The sequence below is a fragment of the Tursiops truncatus genome, chromosome 2 (assembly GCF_011762595.2).
Source record: "Tursiops truncatus isolate mTurTru1 chromosome 2, mTurTru1.mat.Y, whole genome shotgun sequence".
Classification (NCBI taxonomy): Eukaryota; Metazoa; Chordata; class Mammalia; order Artiodactyla; family Delphinidae; genus Tursiops; species Tursiops truncatus.
This window is the reverse complement of record NC_047035.1, coordinates 171150139-171172906: the sequence shown is the minus strand read 5'-3', so window position 1 is coordinate 171172906 and position 22768 is coordinate 171150139. Positions and strand designations below refer to the sequence as shown.

Here is a 22768-nt window from a genome sequence, read left to right as displayed (position 1 = left end):
CATCAGTAAGTATATGGAAAGGCGAAAGGTTCCCTTTGCTTGGCTCCTTTATTTTCTCAAATTGCCGGTCCCTGGACTCTGACCACTGGCCTCTCTAAACATCATCCGGAAGGGGTGCTGGTCTCTCGTTTGAATGGTTTGCCTCCCCGTCACTTGGTGCTGCAGTTGACACATGTCAGCTTTGAAAAGGGGTTGATATTTACTCAGATCTCCTTAACATTATAAAGCATCAAGTATTAAAGTTCATAAATGTTTGGCTCAGTTCTACCCTCTGGCTACAGCTCAGGGTATATAGAGGGTCCCCGGTGGTACCGTAATGTCATGTGTCCTGGATACTCTGGGCCTTGGGGGTCAGTCCGGTGTCCTGCACCCACCTTCCGCCATCCTCCTCCTCTCGTGGTCCTGGTGAGGGGCTGGCACAGCCCGTGAGAGGGCACCTGGCTGCTGCGTGTGTGGCCTGGCCCCTGACCTTGATCGGAGCCTCCTCCACTGCCCTCTGGGTCCGGAAGCAGCTCCACTTGACCTCTTTCCCACGGTGAATAACCTCTTCCCCGCCGTCGTGCCTGCTGTGCGCTTGTGCTGCCCAGTCCACGAGACAAGAAGCAGCTTTCTTTCTTAACTCTGGGTTTTCCTCAACCTTAGTCCGTTGTTCTCAGGGGTCATATGCTCTTTATACACGATATTTACTTACTCATTTGTACATCAGACGTTTATTGTCTGTTATGTGCCTGGTTCTGTTCTTTTAAAAAGTCTCCTATTTTTGTATGATAGAGGTAAGTTCAGGTATTTTTAACGTATGTGCTGGTATCTGGAAATCTGACAGACTCTGAATACTTTGTAAAGACACTGATTAACTTTAGCGAAGAAATTAGATTACTGCTTAACTCCATCTGCCTGTCTTTAGAGCCCCTGTAGTTGGAACTCCCACGGATGGCGGCTGCTTTTTCTTTTGTGGATTCAACTTCAACATTTTATTTTACTGGAGTTATCTAGAAATGAGTTAGTCGCAATGTGCAGTTCTTTTTTGTTTGTTTGTTTGTTTTGTATATTTCTCTTTTTACCACCTAAGCAACAGATCAGAAAATCAATTCCCAGGCCCAGGAAACTCTTGGCAGTAGACTTACATAAGGCTTATATATCTATAAGCTATGTGAATATGTTATGTGTATAGCCAGTAATAATATAATTTGCTAGCTCTGCCTTAGGAACTAAATGGAAGTAAAGGAAATGCATACTGATAATTTTTATGACTTTAGAATTTAAAAAAATAGCAACAAGATTTCTCCTATTTTCTTCCCTGCAGTTTTTTCCTTATAATTTTTTTTTGCAAATTTTACATCAAGTTTATTTTCTTCCAGGTTTATTGAGATATAATTAACACACAACACTGTGTAAGGTGAGGTGTACAGCATAATGATGTGACCTACGTACAGCGTGAAGTGATGACTCCAGTAAGTTTAGTGAACACCCATCATCCGATATAGACACAAAAGAGAAGAAATAGGGAAAGTATTTGTCCTTGTGCTGAGAGCTCTTGGGATTGACAACTTTCTTAACAACTTTCCTGTATAACATACAGCAGTGTTGATTCTGTTTATCATGTTGTACGTCACATCCCTGGTTCTTAGTCATCTCGTAACGGGAGGTTTGTACGTTTTGACCCCCTTCCTCACCATGCAAAAATACCACATTATTACTGACTGTGTTCCTCACACTGTATGTTTCACCCCCATGACTCATTTATCTTGTAACTGGCAGTCTGTCCCTCTTAATCTCCTTCACCTATTTCTCTCCTCCCCTCACCCACTCCCCTCTGACAACCACCTGTTTGTTCTCTGTATCCATAGCTCTGTTTCTGTTTTGTTATATTTGTTCATTTGTTTTATTTTTTAGATTCCACATGTAAGTGAGATCATATAGTAGTAGTCTTTCTCTGTCTGACTTATTTTACTTAGCACCATACCCTTTAGATCCGTTCATGTTGTCACAAATGGCAAGATTTCATTCTTTTTTGTGACCGAGTAATATTCCATTGTATATATATGCCACATCTTCTTTATCCATTCTTCTGTCGATGGACACTTAGGTTGCTTCCATGTCCTGCCTATTGTAAATAGAGCTGCAATGAACACTGTGGTACATGACTCTTTTTTAATTATGGTTTTCTCAGGGTATCTGCCCAGTAGTGGGATTGCTGGGTCATATGGTAGTTCTATTTTTAGTTTTTTAAGGAACCTCCATAGTGGCTGTAGCAATTTACATTCCCACCCACAGTGCACCAGGGTTCCCTTTTCTCCACAGTATCACCAACACTTCTTTGCAGTCTTTTTGATGATGGCCTTCATTCTGCCAGGTGTGGGATGATATCTCATTCTGGTTATGATTTGCATTTTCCTGGTGATTAATTGTCTTGAGCATCTTTTCAAGGACCTGTTGGTAAAATCAGCATTTCAATGTGGGATTATGGCAAAAGAGAGTCATATTGGGCTCGGAGCTTGATAACTCAGTGGAGGTTGGATTCCTTATAATTTTATAAATGAACGCTTAAATTGATTTGATATTACTCTCAAATAAAAGGACTGCTATTCCAAACTGTTAAAAAAAAGAAGACCCCAGCTGTCTCCTTGATAACGTGAGGTCTTACACTTTCATAAAATGGTAATTGGGAACATATAACTTAATAACTATCATACACATTGTAAAGAGAAGTAACATGATATAATACAGAATTTGGAGAGAGAAGAATTAAGTTCCTGGTTCTGCTACTCAGGAGCTCCGTGATCGTGGGTCACTAGCTCCATGATCGTGGGTCACTAGCTCCGTGATCGTGGGTCACTAGCTCCATGATCGTGGGTCACTAGCTCCCATTGGATGAGACAATAGTAGCTAGCACACTTGTGAAGTCTCACTTTCTTCACTAAAAAAACGAAAAACATCACATGCTGTTGAGGACTAGTTTTAGAGATGTTTGCACTGGTGCTTGTAAAATTACAACATGCTAACCAAATGTAGGGTGACATTGGTATATAATTTTGATTTAGGGACATTGGAAACCTTCTATCTTGGATCTGTTCCTTGTGAAGTAATGCCCCAGGTGTATGGATTTCAGCCAGAGTCCTGTGATTCCAGGATCTCGGGGGTAGGAGGGGCTGGAAACATGTAGACCTCCTAGAAGATGTGTTCTTTTAAAGAACCTCCAGGGAAATGGTTCATTCATGGGACTTCCTGAATGACTTTCGCCTTCACTTTCTACCTTCCTTATTTTGCCTTAAGAGGATTTCAACCATTCAGAGAGAGAAAGACAACTTAGAAAGGGAAGGAACAATATCTACTTACTCCCTAGCCCTCTGAATTTGGAGAGAGAGAAAGGAAACTAGAGGAGTCTTGGCTTTGTGAGTTCATGGACTTGTAAAAATCCTCTGCATGTGTGTGTATCGTTGGGTGTTGTTTGTTGCTTTTTGGGGGACGTCTATAAACCTCATAGAACCCATGTTCCACTGAAGTTTAAGAAATGCTCTTTTAAGCAAACAAACCAGTCACCTTGAGAGAAGCAAGTGGTCTTGTACAAGCAGTCTTGACCAAGGGTCGGTTGCCATAGTCCCCAGACCCCTGGACCCCAGATGTTCTAAGAGGGTAGTCTTTAAAGCAAGATAGTATTAATATAACATTACTGAAATCCTACCTTGTTATAGCTATGACCTTAGGAAAGTTTAAAACCAAGTACAGAGATAAACAAGTCTTGGATTAAACCCATGGTGGTAATACTTGCGAGTAGGTTGCAGTGTAAATGCAGTATAAGAGGTTGTGTAATGATGGCGTGTGTGTGGGTTTGGCTCCTATTCAAGGTATTCAGAAGAGGCAGTCACACTAGATTGCAAACTATATTTTGAATTGGTTGAGAATATATCATTTAGTTTTTAATCAACCTTTAAATGTTGAGTGAAAATCAGTTTTAACGTTTTATTGGATATATAGATTTAAAGATTAGGACATTGAGGGAAACAAAGAAAAAAGAAGTGATGCTCCAGAGCATTTATGTGAAATCCATCATCGTAAAAGTTTTCGCCCCTCATTAGAGTTAAAGGTCCTATTGATGTTTGACTCATGTGCTCATACAAATTAAACTGAGAATAGCCTCCCAGTCACACTTACGTGCTAAGGAGAACGCTGATTGTAATCACTAGGTATTCTAAAGTCACTTGTGTGTACCTTCCTTGTATTAAGTTCCCGACTTTCTGTTTCCTCCCAGGGCTTTCTTATGAAATGTAAATAGCAATTTATGTTGCATGAAACAGTCATATTTTAACCTCATACTTTTACTCCCACCCTGGCGGTTGGCCAGCTGATGCATCTATCTTGCTTAATTGAAATCTTGCATTGGACAAAACGAAAGGTTTAATTCTGGACTCCAGAACCTAGCTGTCTGGTTCACCGTGTCCTGCTCCCTCTTAGGAACTGTGTGTCTTGGTCACATCAGTGAGCTCTCTGTGCATCCGTTATCCTCTTCTTGAAAATGGAGGGAATCTGGGGAGGAGGAAACTGGAGAGTATATGTGAAAGGCTGAATCCAGTTCCTGGCTCATAGTAAACGTTTAATGAACGGTTGCTGTCATTATTATTATCATCCAGAGACAAAGAACTCATTTCCCCCCAGTTTACACATAAGAGCATTCTAAGATTCACACCAGACACACAGAATCCCAAGAAAATGCGCAAGCTTCAATTTCACACACCAGTACAGCAATTTTGGGGGTCTGTAATGTAAACTCTGTTCCACTGGCACATATGGAAGGTCAGCTAAGTCCCAGTGCAGAACTGGGCAGCACAGAGCCCAATATCTTTTTTAAACTAATGAGGTAATTTTCTAAATCAGCCTCACATCACTACGTCATTTGAAAGAATTCTACCATTTCTCTTCCTCTTGACCATGACCCCATGAAGAGCATAAAGTTCCAGCAAAGGCTGGGTTTCTGAAAATGAATGATTCCTCCTCATTATTTCTTATGTATTTGCTCCATGTTCATTCTTGTGTCAGCACATGTGAGCATGGCCCATGATGTAACTGCCCTGGAGTCAGGAGAGTTAGAAAGCAGGGAAAGGCCTGGCATTTATAAAGACATCCAGGGATCTAATGGCGAGTTTCTTGGGCACAGAAACTCCTACTGAAATCCCTAGTTTTCCTAGAAATGACCAAAGACTCAGACACTCCAATGGACCCGAGTGACAAGACAATAAAATGAAGCACTGGATTCCAGCAAATGTGTTTTCTACTAGGTCACCGACGTGCAGGTACTCCACGGAACAGGCGCCTTGTACAGGCAGATCTGAAGTTCTGAACCGCTGTGTTCCCTGTTGTGTTTCTTTGTAGGCATTTGATGGTTTAAGCTCTGCAGCCCCTCGCCTTGCCGGTGTGTGTGGAAGACAGCAGCTGAGGAACCCCTTCACCTCTTCAGGAAACAGCCTCTTCCTGCGATTTCAGTCTGGCCCTTCCAGACAGAGCCGGGGGTTCCGCGCTCACTTCAGACAAGGCAAGTTCCGCGCGGGTCTCCCGGAAGCACAAACCATCTGTTCTTAAGTGCCCCTCTTGGTGCTGCAGTAAAATGAGACCGAAATCGGTCCCAGCTTTCTACTTAACATGCGACAATTTCAGTAGAACAAAGGAACCGTGGTTTGCAATGATTCCAACTGTTGATACTTTTAACTTTTCCTTTGTCCAACTAAGGTGACGCGAACTTCCTTGGGATCGCTGTATCTCTCAAGCACATTTTCAGAATAACACTTAAAAGTGCCTTTAATATTAGAGACACTATTAAAGAAGTGTTTATCCAGGTTCATTTATTCACAGATATATTATCTAGTATTTATCCAAAGTTTTATGCTAAGAGATACGCTACTATAAATTACAAGACTTTCTTGTAATATAAAGTCAGGTTCTAACCCTCAAGATAGTGGTTGCCCTCCACCTGAAGAATCAGTATTGTTTTCCATTGATTTCTTCTTTTCTCTTTTCTTTTCTTTTTTTTTTTTTGGCCGCACTATGCGGCCTGCATGGAACCCAGGCCACAGTAGTGAAAGCGCTGAGTCCTAACCACTGGACCGCAAGGAAATTCCCCATTTTTTTTTCTTAAAGCACCACTTCCTACTAGACCTTTTCACCCATTGCCTTTCATCTGGGAATTTTAGAGATTAACCCTTTATTCCACTGTCAGAGACGGAACCCAGAGCTGGGTGGGTTGTTGTCCCCTTAATACGCCTTTGATTTTTATTGGGAGGATCCTTGTCATTTCAAACAAGTGTGGTCTATTTAGTCATTTCATCTGTTTCATTGGACTTGGCTTGCCCGGATTCTGCAGTAAAGAGCCCTGGCTAGGAAGAGTTTCTGGGTTGAGGTCTGCCCAAGGTGCACTGTAGGCTTTGGAGCAAGAAGACTGCGAAGTTCTTTCAAAGAAAGAACAGCTTCTTTTTTTTTTTTTTTTTTTTTCGGTATGCAGGCCTCTCACTCTTGTGGCCTCTCCCGTTGCGGAGCACAGGCTCCAGACACGCAGGGTCAGTGGCCATGGCTCACGGGCCCAGCCGCTCCGCGGCATGTGGGATCTTCCCGGACCGGGGCACGAACCTGCATCCCCTGCATCGGCAGGCGGACTCCCAACCACTACGCCACCAGGGAAGCCCAAGAACAGCTTCTTAACACTCTTTCTTTTCATTTAATTAATCACTTACGTTTTGCTTCATAGCAAAGAAGTCCCCAGCAGGTCTTCTCTGGGCTGCTATAGTAGCCTCCCGGCCTCACCTGCCCTTCTCCCATATTCCTCCAAAGTCAACGTGCAGTAGCGAGTTCTGATTCTGACCTTCAGTGCTCCATTGTCTGTCCTGACTCCACACCGACCAGGGCGTGGAGCCCAAGCTTCTCCACACAGGCACAGAATCTGCCCTGCTCTTTTTCCAGCATCGCTCGACCCTCCTCACGCGCCCCATGCTTCGGCCAAGCGTGTGTGGTGCAGCCCGTGCCCTCCTCTGTCTTTGCTCGGGCTGCCCTGGGCCACTCTCCCTCACCCCCGAATCCTCCTTCAGCGCTGTCTGCGCCATGAGATGCCTTGTACACCCCCCCGTCTTCTACTCCCACAGGGCTCTGCACATCCCTGATGACACACAGCCGCCCTTATGAAGTCTCTTTCAACTGAATATTTATTTTCCTAAAAAGGAAGTCAGTCGTGGGGCTTCCCTGGTGGCGCAGTGGTTGGGAGTCCGCCTGCCGATGCAGGGGACATGGGTTCGTGCCCCGGTCCGGGAAGATCCCACGTGCCGCGGAGCGGCTGGGCCCGTGAGCCATGGCCGCTGAGCCTGCGCATCTGGAGCCTGTGCTCCGCAGCGGGAGGGGCCACAACAGTGAGAGGCCCGCGTACCGCAAAAAAAAAAAAAAAAAAAAAGTCAGTCGTAAAAGAGATTATCCCTATGTCTGTAATTTGCAAGTGGGCAGAGTAAGTGAATCAATGCCAGCGTTTTGTTGAATGATTCAGGCAATTCGTAGCCGTTTACTCTGTTGTTCTTTGCCACTCCCCACTCCCCGTAACTGAAGAATACTGTTACAGATGTAGAGTATGTTGCCACTTTCTCAGGGTTTATGTGCAGCTTTCTTGGCAGAGAACTTCCTTGACATGCCTTTCAGAAATAAGGAAACATCATTTATGCTTTCATTCTTCAAATAATTGTGTTGGAGAGTCAGCAAAAATCAAAAGTGTGTGACATTATGTGTGCGCTTGTGTGTCCCTCAGCCTGCGGCGGCTACATCCTCACCGATTCCGTTGATACGATATCCTCTCCCCTGTTCCCTGCCAACTATCCATACAATCAGAACTGCAGCTGGATAATTCAAGCCCGGCCTCCGTGTAAGTAACAAAAATAAAAAAGAATCCAGGACGCTTGGTGGCTGTGGGAAAGTCCAGCTATGACTCATGTTCTTATCTCCTCGGTGGTAACAATTGATGGCCTTCCTCTCCTGTTTTTGGGAGCCCCATTTCCTGATGTGCACAAGAACAAGGGTTTCCTAATCTGGTAGGAAGTAATTTTTACTGTTTATTCTTCATTTAATTATTTTTTAAATTTCAAGGCCTAGCAAAGGAAACGAAACAAAGCAAAAAGCTGTAACCTAGTTGAAATGACAGGCGTGTGAGACTGGGGGTAAGCAAAAATAGTGGATAAATAAATAGTTTTTGACACCTGTGCCTTGAGTGCAGTAGATGCTCAAGGCAGTTGCTGAGTGAATAAATGAACAATAAGAACCGTAGACTGGAAAATTAATAACTCCTAGTTTGGAGATGCAGTGCTATGAGCATATTGGTCTTCAACCAAGGTGGAAGTTAATTACAAAACCTGGTCTCTCCTGTGATGCACGTATTTAAAAAAAAATCCCAGCATAGGCCTTAAGAAACATGGAATACGTGCTTACACTGTGTTCTTTTTAGAATCCTAGAAGCTTGTTTTCTGCTCTGGTAGTAAGGATTACTGTCCACATTTTACAGAGAAAGTGAAGAGTTTCCTAAAGACTCAAGCAGAATGACCGCGAAGAGGGTGATCGCAGGGCCGTTAGGAATCCCGTTCCAAAGGAGCCCTGCCCTTCCTTGAGGTTTTCAGGAAAAACGGATGATTTCAGACGTCCTGTGGGAATGGCATTAAGTTCTTTACTCCGCTCTCTGATTAATGACCTGTGTGGTAATAGGAAAGTCACTTACGCTGATGAGGCCCCATTAGCTCATCTGAAAAAAGAAGAGTTTGGCTTAAATATTCTCTAACATTTTTCCTAGGCATGTTAAGCATTAACAGAAGGGTATCTTGATTGCCCTGCATGTCATTTGGGGGTCAGTGATGTAATCCTTAGGCAAAGAAAGTAGCCAGGAACTTAGCCTTGAGTAAAGAAGTCCCCTGCCTCGAGTTCCACAGTCTGGCACCTAAGGATAATTTCTAAACCATTCTAAAGCATTTAGATGAAAGAGGTCACTGGTATAAAGACAGCAATAGGGAAAGATCCTATTCGGAAGATTTGGGACCCTGGAAGAAAACAAAAGGAAAATGTACCCAGGCACATACCTTTCTGCAAGTAATTCAAAGCTCTCTTTATAAATGAATGAACTTCCGTTTCCCGGGTTCTGGCCTTAAAGTAACACCGAGAATGCTAGGATACGTGTGCTGGAGAGGAAAATGTCTTCTATACAGGCGCAGGTAAAGAATTAGAATTTAAGGAAACTATTCTATTAAGAAAAATACTTCTGCGAGGAACACAGCAACAGTGGATGCATTCCCCATCGTCCGTGAAATAAACCCACCCAAGGGCCCTTCTCCAAGGGTTCTCTTCCCAGTACCAGCGTTTCAGAATCTACAGACATTTTCGAAAGCATGGATTCAATTACTCTTCAAAGGAAAGCTTTTAGCAGAGCGGTTGATACTTCTCCTCTTCACCCCCCTCCCCCATCCGTCCCCCTGTGCACATCTGCCAGATTCATGGCTCCCCTGCTGGAGAAACAGCAGGAGAAAGGATCAGAGGTGAAATAGCATTCCCTGTATGTTTTGTTTGCCAGAACGTTATTAAAGAGTCTTCTCTTTTTCCCTTTCAGTCAATCATATCACCCTCTCCTTTAGCCACTTTGGACTTGAAAGCAGCACAACGTGTACTCGAGACTTCTTAGAGATTTTGGACGGCAGTCGTGATGATGCGCCCCTCCGAGGTACTGCCGCGCTCACTCGCTCACATCTGTGGCCTTGGCTTTTTACAGTTTCTGTGCTTACGTGTGTATATGCTGTCATTCCAGGTTAGAATGTTTCCAATAACTATGAAGAGCGTCATAAGCCATGTAAAGATAACGAGAGGCTAAGAAAGCAGGATGTAATATGGTGTTCAAGAAACTCAGCTTGTTCATATTCAAGGACATGAATAGTTTATATATGTATTTTTTTAATTGAAAGTTGTGATTGCTTTAGACAGTAGTGAAATGCAGTGCATTCCAGCATTAAGTAGCATTCTCTGAGAAATTTCTTATTAACATTTGACCACAGTGCTGGTACTCAAATTGAGCATGTTTCTTTTGGTTTTGTCCTCAGTGGAAACAAAAGAACAGATAGATAGATAGATAGTAGATAGGTAATCTAGAGTTCTGTTTGTAAAACATCCCAGTAGAAATTAGGGATTGCTGCTAAATAGTTTCTGAAATGTTCTCAAGCAAAATAATCTCAGGTTATTTAAACATTCTCCATGAGTCACTCCTGAGTTAGGAGTAGTGTCAGGGCCTTAGTTAGGGACAGTGTCAGTGCCTGAGTTGGGAGTATTTGAGCTTTGTCATCCAAGGTTCTCATCCTGCGCTAGAAGACAAGCTTCATCAGAGAAGGGACTTAGTTTTGCCCATTGCTTTATTCCCAGTGCCCAGAGCAGTGCCTGAGATGATAACAGGCAATTGAGGAATACTCTCTGCTCTCTGCAGACTTCCGATTGTATTCCTTGAGATTCTTGTCTGTAAGCATTTAACTGAGGTTGAGGCTATATTATTTAATGGACACTTATATAACACCTTGTGCTGAGTGCTATCCTAAGAACTTTATAAACAGTAACTCAATTCATCCTCATACCCTTATGATACAGGATTTCACTGTTATCAAAGGTCCCTTCTCTCAAGTGGGGAAACTGAGGCACAGAGCACTTAAGTAACTTGACTCAGGTCACGTAGCTGGTAAGTGGCAGAGCCGGGAGTTGAGTTGAATCCAGGTGTTTTGGTTCCAACATCCACGTGCTTCTCTGCTCTTATATGTTGCTTTTAAGAATTAGCACGTGTATTTGCGCAGGTCCCTACCGCACGGGAGAGTTTAGCATTCGTTACATTTGGCGGTCATCTGTATTACTCTGCCTCCCCCTAACAATCTTTACCATGCTTATGAATCACCTCCCCTATGCTTGCATTCATAGCTCATTCTGAATTATCAGGCATCATCCCCAACACTGACCCTAATTTAAATGTTTCTCCTAATAGTGTTTTCTTCTGTTTGCTTTGGTCTCTTGTGATGCTAGTAAAATACGTGTTTACTTGTCATCATTCATTCTCCTTGTCACCGTCTTCATTATTTAGGCCGATACTGTGGCCCCACCATGCCCCACCCCATCACTTCCTTCAGCAATGCTCTGACACTGAGGTTCGTCTCGGATGCTATAGCGAATTTTGGTGGTTTCCACGCCACGTATGCTGCATCAACATCAGGTAAGAATGTTAGCAAATGGCGCTACTAGGTTAAGAGAAATGTGTAGAAAATCCTTGGTTTATTATTTGGGATTCTTCTACATTCAGCATTCGGAGCTAGTTTCCTAGATCACCTCTATGACTAACCTCACTATCTTTCATATTAGGTCAACACGCTTGTAAAGTCTAGCAGTAGTGAACTCTATACCACATCTTCTTTATCCATTCGTCCATCGACAGACACTTAGGTTGTTCCCATACCTTGGCAATTGTGGCTGACGCTACACGGATGAGCTCTGGAAGTGGGGAGAACTGGTTGGAATGATCTTGGGAGACTATCTTGTCGGCGTCTCCTTGTTCTCCTTCATGATACGTTTGTTAAGGGAGCCCCTGATGGACAGTGTCTGATGGCATCTCTTATGGGTGGACAACTGCTGTTCTTTAGTCTCCCTGGCCTCACAGCTGCGCTCAGGCAGGGCTGGGTGTTGTCACTGATGCAGGATGGATGGTGGCTTATGGGGAGGAGGGGAAAGAGGGGCACCCAGTGCTGGGGCTCTTAGCCAGGAGAGTGCTGCTGGCTTCCTGGTTATTAGCAGCTAAAAGCCTTAGAACACCAAGGAGATGTGTGCATGTTTCTGTGCTCTCCTGAGAAGGAAAAGCTGAAATACTGCCTTCTGTTCTAGGCCAGGGGTGAAAGTCATCCTGGTCAGCAATACCGAGGGACTACAGAATTAAAATGAGTCTTTTATTACATAAAGTTAGAGTTCACAGGGAGAAAAGGCTTTTAGAAAAGAAACTACTGAGATTCCTTCTAATCCACCATACCCTGTGGCTTTTAGTTTTCAGAATCTTTTCCTTATTATATATGATATGGATTTTTTTTATTATGAAATGAAAATGGCATATCCTTTGACGATGCTAACAGCTGTTCTAGTGTTCTTTCTCCTTTATCTTATGGTGTCTTGTATTCAATATTTCATCTGCCACTCACTTTGTTTCTCTTTTCTTCTAGCTTGTGGTGGCATCTTCCACATGGCTGAAGGCATCTTCAACAGCCCTGGCTACCCAGAAATTTATCCCTCTAATGTGGAATGTGTCTGGAACATTGTCAGTTCCCCTGGCAACCAGCTCCAGCTGTCTTTTATGTAAGTCCTTTTTTATAGTATATTGTTTCAGGGAGAATGGATCTGCAGGAAGGAAGCAGTGTTACTAATAGGATGGACAACTAAGAGCATATTTGTCCAAACAACTGTTAGAGAATGTGGTGGGAACTTCAGGAAGTCTGTTTCCATATTTCCTCTGTTTTAGTCATAGTTTAGGTTATAAATAGCATTAAAATTCTCTTGCAGTGGTTTTAGAGTCCTGCCTAACATTACCAAGAGTACATGCCTGAGCTCTTGGTACATTACTTTTTGGAATTCTCATTTTCAGAGAACATTAATTTTATCGTTTTTTTAAAAATTAGGAACATTTAGATTCTTTCAGAGCATCACTAACATTCTTTCTTCCAGGAGAAATCCCCATCTCAGTTAAGCCTTCTTCACCCTTATGTCTTATCCCCATGCTAATCCACCATTGTCAGAAAAGACGGGTTTATTTGGTATCAGCAGAGAATTGCAAAGATGAGTTTATTTAAGATCAACAGGAAATTGCAAAGATGAGTTTATTTGGGATCAGCAGAGAATTGCAGTTTGGGGTCTGCAACCATGGCAAGACACGTGCAAGTCCCTGTATTGCGAGAGAAGGAGAACACTTCTATAAAGAAGAAAAGGAAGTTTAGAGGGTTATAATAAACAGAGAATCCAAGGCTTCTCATTGGTTGAGCCCTTCAGGAAAGAAGAGAGGCCTTTCTTCTTCCTGTTGGACTCTGCTATTTCTGCAGGGCATGAGAGCTCCCCCTTTTGGTATCCTGACTCTATTTAATTGAGGTTTCTGTTTATTAATTTTTTATATTTCCCCCTTTTTATCATAATCTTTCTCTGAAATCATTGCTGATCTAGAGTCAGGGTTTCTAGTTGCAGTGGATTTTTGTGTGTCAATGTCAGGAAGGACCTTTCCTGGTATAGTATTTCATGTCAGAGGGAAAGTGAACAGATTGAAAATCTATTAAGGTCACGTCTGAGTAATTAGGAGGGGTAGGAGGGAGAACTCTCAGGTGCTTTTTATCTAAAGTCCATATGATATCAAGATCATAGACATTGGAGATCATCTGAAGCCTTCTGTCATCCTCAAAAGTATATCTTGGGAAAGCTGTCTCGTCAGATGTCGTCTGCTTCAATTCCAGAAAATGTTTACTTTCAGGTCACCAGGTGATGTACAGGTACAGTCAGGGTTCAGTGATTTCTTTAGGTGTGCTACATAAATCCAAGAGTCTGCTTCTCAGAGCTTGGTGTCACAAGGGTTGGCTAGCAGTCCCTGATAGGGACCTTTCCAATGAGGTTGAAGTGAGTTCTTCTGGAGGACTCTTTTGCAATAGACAAAATCTCTAGGTTGCAAGATGTGATGCTTAATGTCTTCATCTCCCAAGGGTACACTGTGAAAAGATCGCTCTATTAAAACATGGTTATTTTTAATAGAGGCAATTAATCCTTTGCAATGTTGGAATATCTCTCCTTTTATCAGTCGTGTGTCAAAAGCCACAAGTGGGAACCAAGTGCATTGGAAATTATGTGACTATCTCAAATGGTAAGAGTTTATGAGTTCCAAAAGCGGAAGATCCAAGATTTAGAAGGACAGATGGCAGTGCTTTTGACCAAGATGTTTGGAGGGCCTCTATAAATGTTGCCAATTGAGTCTTAATGGTGCTGTTAGTGTGTTCGACTGAACCAGAGGAATAAGGGTGGTGAGCACAGTGAAAGTGTTGTAAAACGAGCCAAACAGAGCAGACTTGTCAAAGTTCCTGGCCAGTAAAATGGATTCCTTGATCGCTATGAAGTTTGAGATGAGTTCCCCAGGTAGGGATCATCTTTTCCAAAAGGACTTTTGCCACAGAAGGGACAGTAGGCTGTCTGCAAGGGAAGGCTTCAGTCCAGTGTGAAAACATATGGACCATGACTAAAACATATTTATATCCATTAGAGGAAGAAATTGTATGAAGTCCACTTACCAGAGCTTGAATTGTCCATTAGGCAATATACAGTGTCTGGGAGCAGTACGAACAGGCTTCCCTGGTTCTACTTTGGACAAGTGGGACAAGTGAGGGTTGGCACTTTTTTCAGCCTTGTTAATGTTTCTCCTCTAATATTGATTCATGAAGGCTATCATCTTGTCAGTAGAACAATGGTTTAATGCACGTACAGCAGTGAGGAGTGGGAGTTTTAGAGTGTTGGGTGGGAATAGGTTGTTATTTGATGCAAACCAGAGCTTTCTCTTTTTATCAAACCAACAATTATTGAATTCCAATCTTTTTTTTTTTTTTTTTTTTGGTACACGGGCCTCTCACTGCTGTGGCCTCTCCCATTGCGGAGCACAGGCTCCGGACGCGCAGGCCCAGCGGCCATGGCTCACGGGCCCAGCCGCGCCGCGGCATGTGGGATCCTCCCGGACCGGGGCACGAACCCGTGTCCCCTGCATCGGCAGGCGGACTCTCAACCACTGTGCCACCAGGGAAGCCCAGAATTTCCAATCTTGTTTTCCTTTTTCTGAGGCTGATTGCTGGGCTTCTCTAGCCAGTTTTTCTAAATTTCCCTTTGGACCACGACAGAAGTTTGGCTGCTATTGGTCCCTTTAAGGGCAGCATTCCTTACAGAAATATCAGCAAGGTGATTTCCCTTCGCTTCCAGAGAGTCAAGTTCAGAATACCCCAGAATCTTAATAACAGCTGAAGTGGCAGGTGAAATTATTGCATCCAATAATTCCTAAACACAGGGGCCATCTTAAATTTTTTTCCCACTGGACGTAAGGAAGCCACATTGCTTCCACAATATTCCAAAATTATGAGCTATTCTAAAAACATATCTACTATCAGTATAAATATTGGCAGTTTTGTCCTTGGCTAAAGTATAAGCCCATGTAAAAGCATGTAATTCAGTCTGGGCTGAAGTAACCATAGGTAGAGATGCTGCGTCAGCGACATCAGAAGGAGTCTTAATAGCATACCTAGAACTGTATTTGCCATTATCACCTTTTAAATGAGAACCATCAGTGAACCTTGGGAAGTCAGCATGACCCAGTGGAATTCCCTGTAGGTCATCCTGAGGAGTCAGGAGGTGGTGCATCAGTGTTAAGCGCCACGAGGGACTTTGCTGGTGATGGAGGGAAGAGGAGTAGCCGAGTTAAGGTTATTACAATGGAAGAGAGTTATGTAAGGAGCAGTTAACCAAAGGACTTCACAGGAGGTGAGGTGGCTGGCTGGGAAATGTTGAGTGTGATGAGAAGTCAGAACTTCTACTGTATGAGGTACAAAGATGGTTAAAAGGGATCTCACAATAGTTTTCTCGGTGATCTTAACCAAAAGGGGAGTGGTTGTAATGGCTTTAAGACAAGGGGGATATCCCCATGCTACAGGGTCCAGTTGCTGGCCATAATACCCTATGGGTCAATGGTGGTCCCTGTGTTTTGGGATTAGTACCCCAAAGGCATTCCCATTCTTTTCATGTACAAAAAGGAAAAAGAGAATCTGATTATTGGGCTGCCCAAGGGCAGGTGGATTCACCAAACTCTCCTTTAGGGCCTCAAAGACTGTGTCATCTGTTTCTTCTCTTAAAATTGCATTGAGGTTTTTATTGTTGAGTACAACTTTCAGAGATTTAGCCGTAGGAGAGAAATTTGGAATCCAATTTCAACAATAATCAACTAGCTGGAGAAAACGTTGCAGTTGTGCTTCGTTTGGGGTTTGGGGAAACTTAGGTCACCATGAAGTCTATCTGGATCTAGATATAGCCTTTGTTCTGATAGCAGATACCCTAAATATCAAACCTGGGTTTGGGCAAACTGCAATTTTCCTTTGGCTACCTTGGGTCCCTTTAAGGCTAAAAGCTTTAGCAAGTGGATGGAGTCTTCCTGTGAGGAGGCCTGAGAAGGAGCTCAAAGAAGCAGCTCATCCACCTATTGCAACAGAGTAGTTGAATCTCTAGAGGATTTTGTATCATCCAGGTCAGGCTTCAGGGTTCCTGAGAAATAAGGACTCTGAGGAGAACCCTGAGGCATTACTGTCCAGGTTAATTGGTTTTCTTCCCAAGTAAAGGCGAAAAGGTATTGGCTAGCTTCCTAAACTGGAATACTAGAGAATGTACTACATGAATCAATTACAGGAAAGAATTTGCTTCCAGTTGGAATGACGTCAGTATCATATAAGGGTTAGGGACAACAGAATGTCAAGAGATCCTAGATAAACCTTCACCTTTGACCTGTAGGTTTTCTCACCAGTAAAATGGTAGTGTTTCAGAGCACAGTACAAGGGATTATGAGGCCTTGAGCCTTATAATTTTCTATTAGGGGTTTTATGCCTTGAAGATCTTCTTTTAAAAGGTTTTTGATTAATTCTGGGCAGAGGTTTTGAGAGGTCTACTTAAATCTTGATGGGAGGTTTGTTGTGAATTTTGTTGCTGTGAATCTCCAGCATAAGTTGGAGATTTTGCCCATAAGGAAGGTGGTAGCTGATTCAGTGGAGACAAATGATAAGTATTTCCAGAATCAGCTCTAGGACTATCAGAGGCAGAGGCTGCTTTATAGTAACGGGGTTGAGCACCGAGAGTGTGGCTCTGGTGTCAGTTAGGACTGGAGGAGCGTCATCCCCGATCTAGAGAAATGTTCCTCCATGCCGACTAAGAGGGAGAATTGGGGAAAATCCCTGTAGAGCCCCATCAATGAGAATTGGGAGGAGGTTGAAAGGCTGGTTAGAGGGCTGAAGGCACCTGAAGCACTTAAATTTGTGACAATCTCTTCCAATGTCCTGGCTCTTTGCAATAATAGAAATTAGTAGGGTTTTGGTTTCATTTAGGAGCCTTCATTTGCTGGGGCTGAAGATTAAGATCTGGCAGTCTTCCTCTGAGGTGCCTTATCTAGAGTTTGAGAGAGCTGGTTTGCCACATTAACTAAATCTGGAATAGATAGAGTTTCCCATTCCATCCTGGTCCTTTTTCCTAGAAGGGAAAGGTCTCAGTTCAGCCCATTAATAAACATAGAGTTAAAAACTACCTGGGTAGAATCAACATCTAAAGGAAGACCAGAATTTTCTTTAAAAATAACCTGAAGTTGATTGTAATAATCATGAACAGTTTCATCAGATTTTTGTGTGTATGCCTGGATTTTGTTCCAATCAACAGGTTTTGGAGAAACCCTAGGAACTGCTTGATGAAGCTGCCTAGGGATTGGCCAAGCCTGATCATATAATAAGATAGCAGGCTGAGGACTTTCATATAATAAGATAGCAGGCTGGTGCAGTGGATAAGAATCTGCCTGCCCATGCAGGGGACACAGGTTCGATCCCTGGTCTGGGAAGATCCCACATGCTGTGGAGCAGCTAAGCTCGTACGCCACAGCTACTGGGCATATGAGAGCCCACGTGCCACAACTACTGAGCCCACGTGCTGCACCTACTGAAGCCTGAGCGCCTGGAGCCCATGCTGCTCTGCAACAAGAGAAACCACCGCAATAAGGAGCCCACGCACCGCAACCAAGAGTGACCCCCGCTCGCCACAACTAGAGAAAGCCTACGCACAGCAACTAAGACCCAACACAGCCAAAAAAATAAATTAAATTAAAATTAAATCTTTAAAAAAAAGATAGCTGGCTGGTCTCCCAGCTGTAATTCTAGAGACCTTTTAGGATTTCCCCCAATTAGTGGTTTTCATCCAATGCTGAGCCTGACCCTCACTCACCAGCATATGAACTAGCTGATATAAGTCAGAGAAACCAGGTTGACAAGTTTGAATGACTATATTAAATTGTCCAGCAATTTGTGAGCATCTCCAGTGACTTTGGGAAAGCCTTTGCTTATGGATTGCAGTTCAGCCTTAGTCCAGGGAGTACAAAAAACTAAGGGCTTAGCCTCTGGATTCTCAGAAGACTTATGTTTATTTTTTTTAATAGATCTTTATTGGAGTATAATTGCTTCACAATACTGTGTTAGTTTCTGTTGCACAACAAAGCGAAACAGCCGTATGCATACACATGTCCGCATATCCCCTCCCTCTTGAGCCTCCCTCCCACCCTCCCTATCCCACCCCTCTAGGTCATCGCAAAGCACTGAGCTGATCTCCCTGTGCTATGCTACTGCTTCCCACCAGCTAACTATTTTACATTCTGTAGTGTATGTGTGTCAATGCTACTCTCACTTCACCCCAGCTTCACCCTCCCACTCCATGTCCTCAAGTCCATTTTCTATGTCTACAAATTTATTCCTGTCCTGCAACTAGGTTCATTAGAACCTTTTTTTTTTTTAAGATTCCATATATATGTGTTAGCATACAGTATGTGTTTTTCTCCTTCTGACTTGCTTCACTCTGTATGACAGACTCTAGGTCCGTCCACCTCACTACAAATAACTCAATTTCGTTTCTTTTTGTGGCTGAGTAATATTCCATTGTATATATGTGCCCCGTCTTCTTTATCCATTCATCTGTTGATGGACACTTAGGTTGTTTCCCTGTCCTGGCTATTGTAAATAGAGCTGCAGTAAACATTATGACACATGACTCTTTTTGAATTATGGTTTTCTCAGGGTATATGCCTAGTGGTGGGATTGCTGGGTCATATGGTATTTCTATTTTTAGTTTTTTATGGAACCTCCATACTGTTCTCCATAGTGGCTGTAAACAGACATATTCTGACAAATGCAGAGGAAACAGGAATGGGAAGAGTTTCAAATGGGGAAGCTCATTAAGAGAATTAGTATGGGGGAATTGGCAGTACAAAGGAGGCATAGGTGGTGTAGCAAGGAAGGAGGAAGATGGCCCCGGAGATGAGGTCTGACCATGAGGAGCCAATGGAGAGACCAGATGGTGCTGGAAGAAGAGCCTGAGGCGTTGGGGGCCATTTTATCTCATTAATTATGTTTGCCTCAGTTAGCCTTAAAATCTTATTTTGTAGAGAGACAGTTCTAGGCTCCAGATAATGTTGGGAAGCCTCAAAATACCAAAGTAAGTATTCCACACATTTCTGGAAATTTTTGAGCTATTGTAGTCTACTTTGGTTCTAAGAAAGTTAAGTTTGGGGATTTCAAAAGTTCCCCACAATGACCATTGATATTCTAAATTGCCTTTTTTTTTTTTAACATCTTTATTGGGGTATAATTGCTTTACAATGGTGTGTTAGTTTCTGCTTTATAACAAAGTGAATCAGTTGTACATATACATATGTTCCCATATCTCTTCCCTCTTGCATCTCCCTCCCTCCCACCCTCCCTATCCCACCCCTCCAGGTGGTCACAAAGCACCGAGCCGATATCCCTGTGCCATGCGGCTGCTTCCCACTAGCTATCTACCTTACGTTTGTTAGTGTGTATATGTCCATGACTCTCTCGCCCTGTCACAGCTCACCCTTCCCCCTCCCCATATCCTCAAGTCCATTCTCCAGTAGGTCTGTGTCTTTATTCCTGTCTTACCCCTAGGTTCTTCATGACATTTTTTTTTCTTAAATTCCATATATATGTGTTAGCATACGGTATTTGTCTTTTTCTTTCTGACTTACTTCACTCTGTATGACAGACTTTTATCGGGTTGGTCCATTTAGTTAGGAATGTGCATGAGGAAGGACTTCAGTCTTAAACATCAGATCTGCCAGAGTCCCTGTTGGGGGTGTGGGTACTCTCAAAAACTGGGCTTCCATTTCTCAGAGGTTTTTCTCTAAAGTAAAAGAACAATTTTCAAACATTTTACAACACAAACAGCTCAATTCAAACAGCTCGGAAGCCTGAATAACAGCCAATTCTAAGGAAACGTCTTGGTCCTAGAGGAGCCAGGCCAAAGGTTTTTTCAGCCAGTGTCCAGAGAATAGCCCTTTGCAAAGGAATATGCTGAAGGCTGGACAAAAACTGGCACAGTTTCAGTGAAACAGCCCCTGCTCCTGAAGGAATGGGTCGAAGTCTAGCCAGTTTCAGTTGAAACCGCCTGATCTCAAATCAGATAGAAGTGCCAAGTGAATACTCATGTACAGAACAAAGCATTGACCAGAAAGATGAAGCTTTGAAACAGATTCTGAATAAAACCTGGAGAGCTTCAAACGCTAAGAGAGTGTGAGCTTGGATCCAGGAGAAGGACATACCATAAAACTCCAGGGTTGGCAAGAAAAACAGTGAGTGACAGTGGGCTGGATTTGTGGGTACCATACCTGTTTGCTTATCAAACCAATGAAATGTTGATCTGAAATAAATAGAATGCCAGATACTTCTCCATCGAAGATGGGTTTATTCAGGATCGGCAGAGAATTGCAATTCAGGGTGTGCACCTATGGTGAGCCCCTGCAAGTCCCTGCACAGCAGAAGAAGGAGGAGGATGCTTTTATACAGGGAAAAGGAAGCTGGGAGGGCTTCAGTAAACAGAGTCCATGGCTTCTCATTGGCTAAGTCCATGCCAAGAATGAGGAGGAGTCTTTCTTCTTCCTCTTGGGCTCTGCTACCTTCACAGGGTGTGAGAGCTCCTTCTTCTGGTTTCTCAGCTTTGTATAACTGAGGTATCTCTTTATTAATTTTTTACAGAATTTAGTGGTTGATTTGTAAAATCACTCTCATGTTCCTCATTGAACTGTAAGCCTTTTTGAATATGGACTGTGGACATGCAATCAACAGTAGGATCCTGCCACATTCTGAGTGGTCTTAGGTTAAATTAAACAACAATAATATATTTTCTGGAAGTTGTTAGTGAAAAGCACATGGTAAGTGAAATGGGACCTTTTAATCCCATCAGTAGAGAGATACTTGTGACATGCCACACTGGTAATGAGTGCTTCATAAACATTGGATGATAAGACATTGGTATTTATTTATTTATTTATTTATTGGCTGCATTGGGTCTTCATTGTGGTGTGTGGGCTTCTCATTGCAGTGGCTTCTCTTGTTGTGGAGCACAGGCTCTAGGCGTGCGGACTTCAGTAGTTGTGGCTCATGGGCTCTAGAGCGCAGGCTCAGTAGTTGTGGCTCACGGGCTTAGTTGCTCCGCGGCCTGTGGGATCTTCCCGGACCAGGGATCAAACCCATGTCCCCTGTCTTGGCAGGCAGATTCTCAACCACTGCGCCACCAGGGAAGTCCCAAGACATTGGTATTTAAATTGCCATTTTAAATTAAAAGTTATTTGTTTTACTGTGTCATAGATTATTGGGCTTTGGTTGGGGTTGATAATTCTGTCTTGAAAAGAATATAAGAAGTAACTTGCTTGGAGAGAAGATTGTTTTGGAGACACTGCTCTGTTTATTCAAAAAAGTCTTGCTCCTCTTCTAGGCATGCCATTCTGTGCATCAAGAATGGATTTTTAAACATGAAAGAGAAGTCCTATTTGTGGACCACATTCAAACATCTCAAGTTACTTTGTTTTAGCCCATCGATCAGACGGTGCCTCTTCAGGGTCCAGCTGGCATTGTGTCAAAACAAAGACACCCTCTGAACACCTGAAAGGCAATACAAGTTTAAGTTGCCACGTGGGAAAGAGGTTTTGTTTGCTTTTGTCTTTACTAAAAGCACAAAGTTTTGTATGGGAAAAAAATATATATATGTGACCATATATATATAACTATATATATATATATAACTATATAACTATATAACTATATATATATATATATATATACTTCTTTGTTCAACAAATATTTATTAAGCCCCTACTTTATACACATAAGCACTGTTGCACCCTTGCTAGATGCTTCATATATAAAGCACATGTTACTCCCATAATTGACATTTTATATCCAGTGATGAATAAACCATGAACATCGTTCTTATGATAAAGTTCAAAGTCCTTCACATGGCTTAATAGGCCTCATAATTGCTAGACCAAAGGGTCTTTTCTGGTCTTTTTCCTCTTGGTCACATTCTTGAACAATCTGATGTTCAGTGGTTCTCAGGAACTGGGCCAGGTACTGGGAATGTTTAAGACAGACAACATCCCATTTCTTGTTAAGTTACTAATAAGTTAATGTCAAGAAGCTATTTGTTTAAAACCTAAAGAGATTCATTTCATCTATAGGGGATAATCATATCCATATAGGGCCATAGGTGTGATCAAAGATGTTAAATTTTAAATGTGTACCACAAAGCTGATGCACACCTGATGTTCAGTGAATGTTAGATTCTCTCACTCTGCCATTTCTAAAGTATCTTGTGTGGCAGTTCAGAGTCAAATCCAAATGAACAACACTGGGCTTTCCTCCTAGAGGGTGGAAGGTAAACACAAAGAGCCAGTGTCATTCATTTTACCCTTCAATGGACAGTAAGTCCTGATTATTGCATAAGCAAATCTTAATGCTTCATCTTTTTCCTGTCTCATCCATAAGAAGTTAATTTTGATTATTTTGTGTTCCTTGCTTGAGTTTTATTTTTAAAGTGTAATCTGTGGAATGCAAGATGCTCCCCTCTATGCAGATGATACTGAGAAGGGCTTTACGGCCAGGCCTCTGAGTTA

General features: G+C 42.7%; 1 protein-coding gene across 1 annotated transcript in view; it reads left to right on the top strand.

The window, feature by feature from the left end:
* Positions 1 to 22768, top strand: part of CUBN (cubilin) — a 266027-nt gene that overhangs the window by 133792 nt on the left and 109467 nt on the right. The window contains exons 32-36 of the mRNA XM_019933506.3: positions 5368 to 5527; positions 7772 to 7885; positions 9608 to 9718; positions 11108 to 11236; positions 12228 to 12360. Of these exons, the coding sequence (XP_019789065.2) occupies positions 5368 to 5527; positions 7772 to 7885; positions 9608 to 9718; positions 11108 to 11236; positions 12228 to 12360 (647 nt within the window). The remainder of the gene's footprint in view (positions 1 to 5367; positions 5528 to 7771; positions 7886 to 9607; positions 9719 to 11107; positions 11237 to 12227; positions 12361 to 22768) is intronic.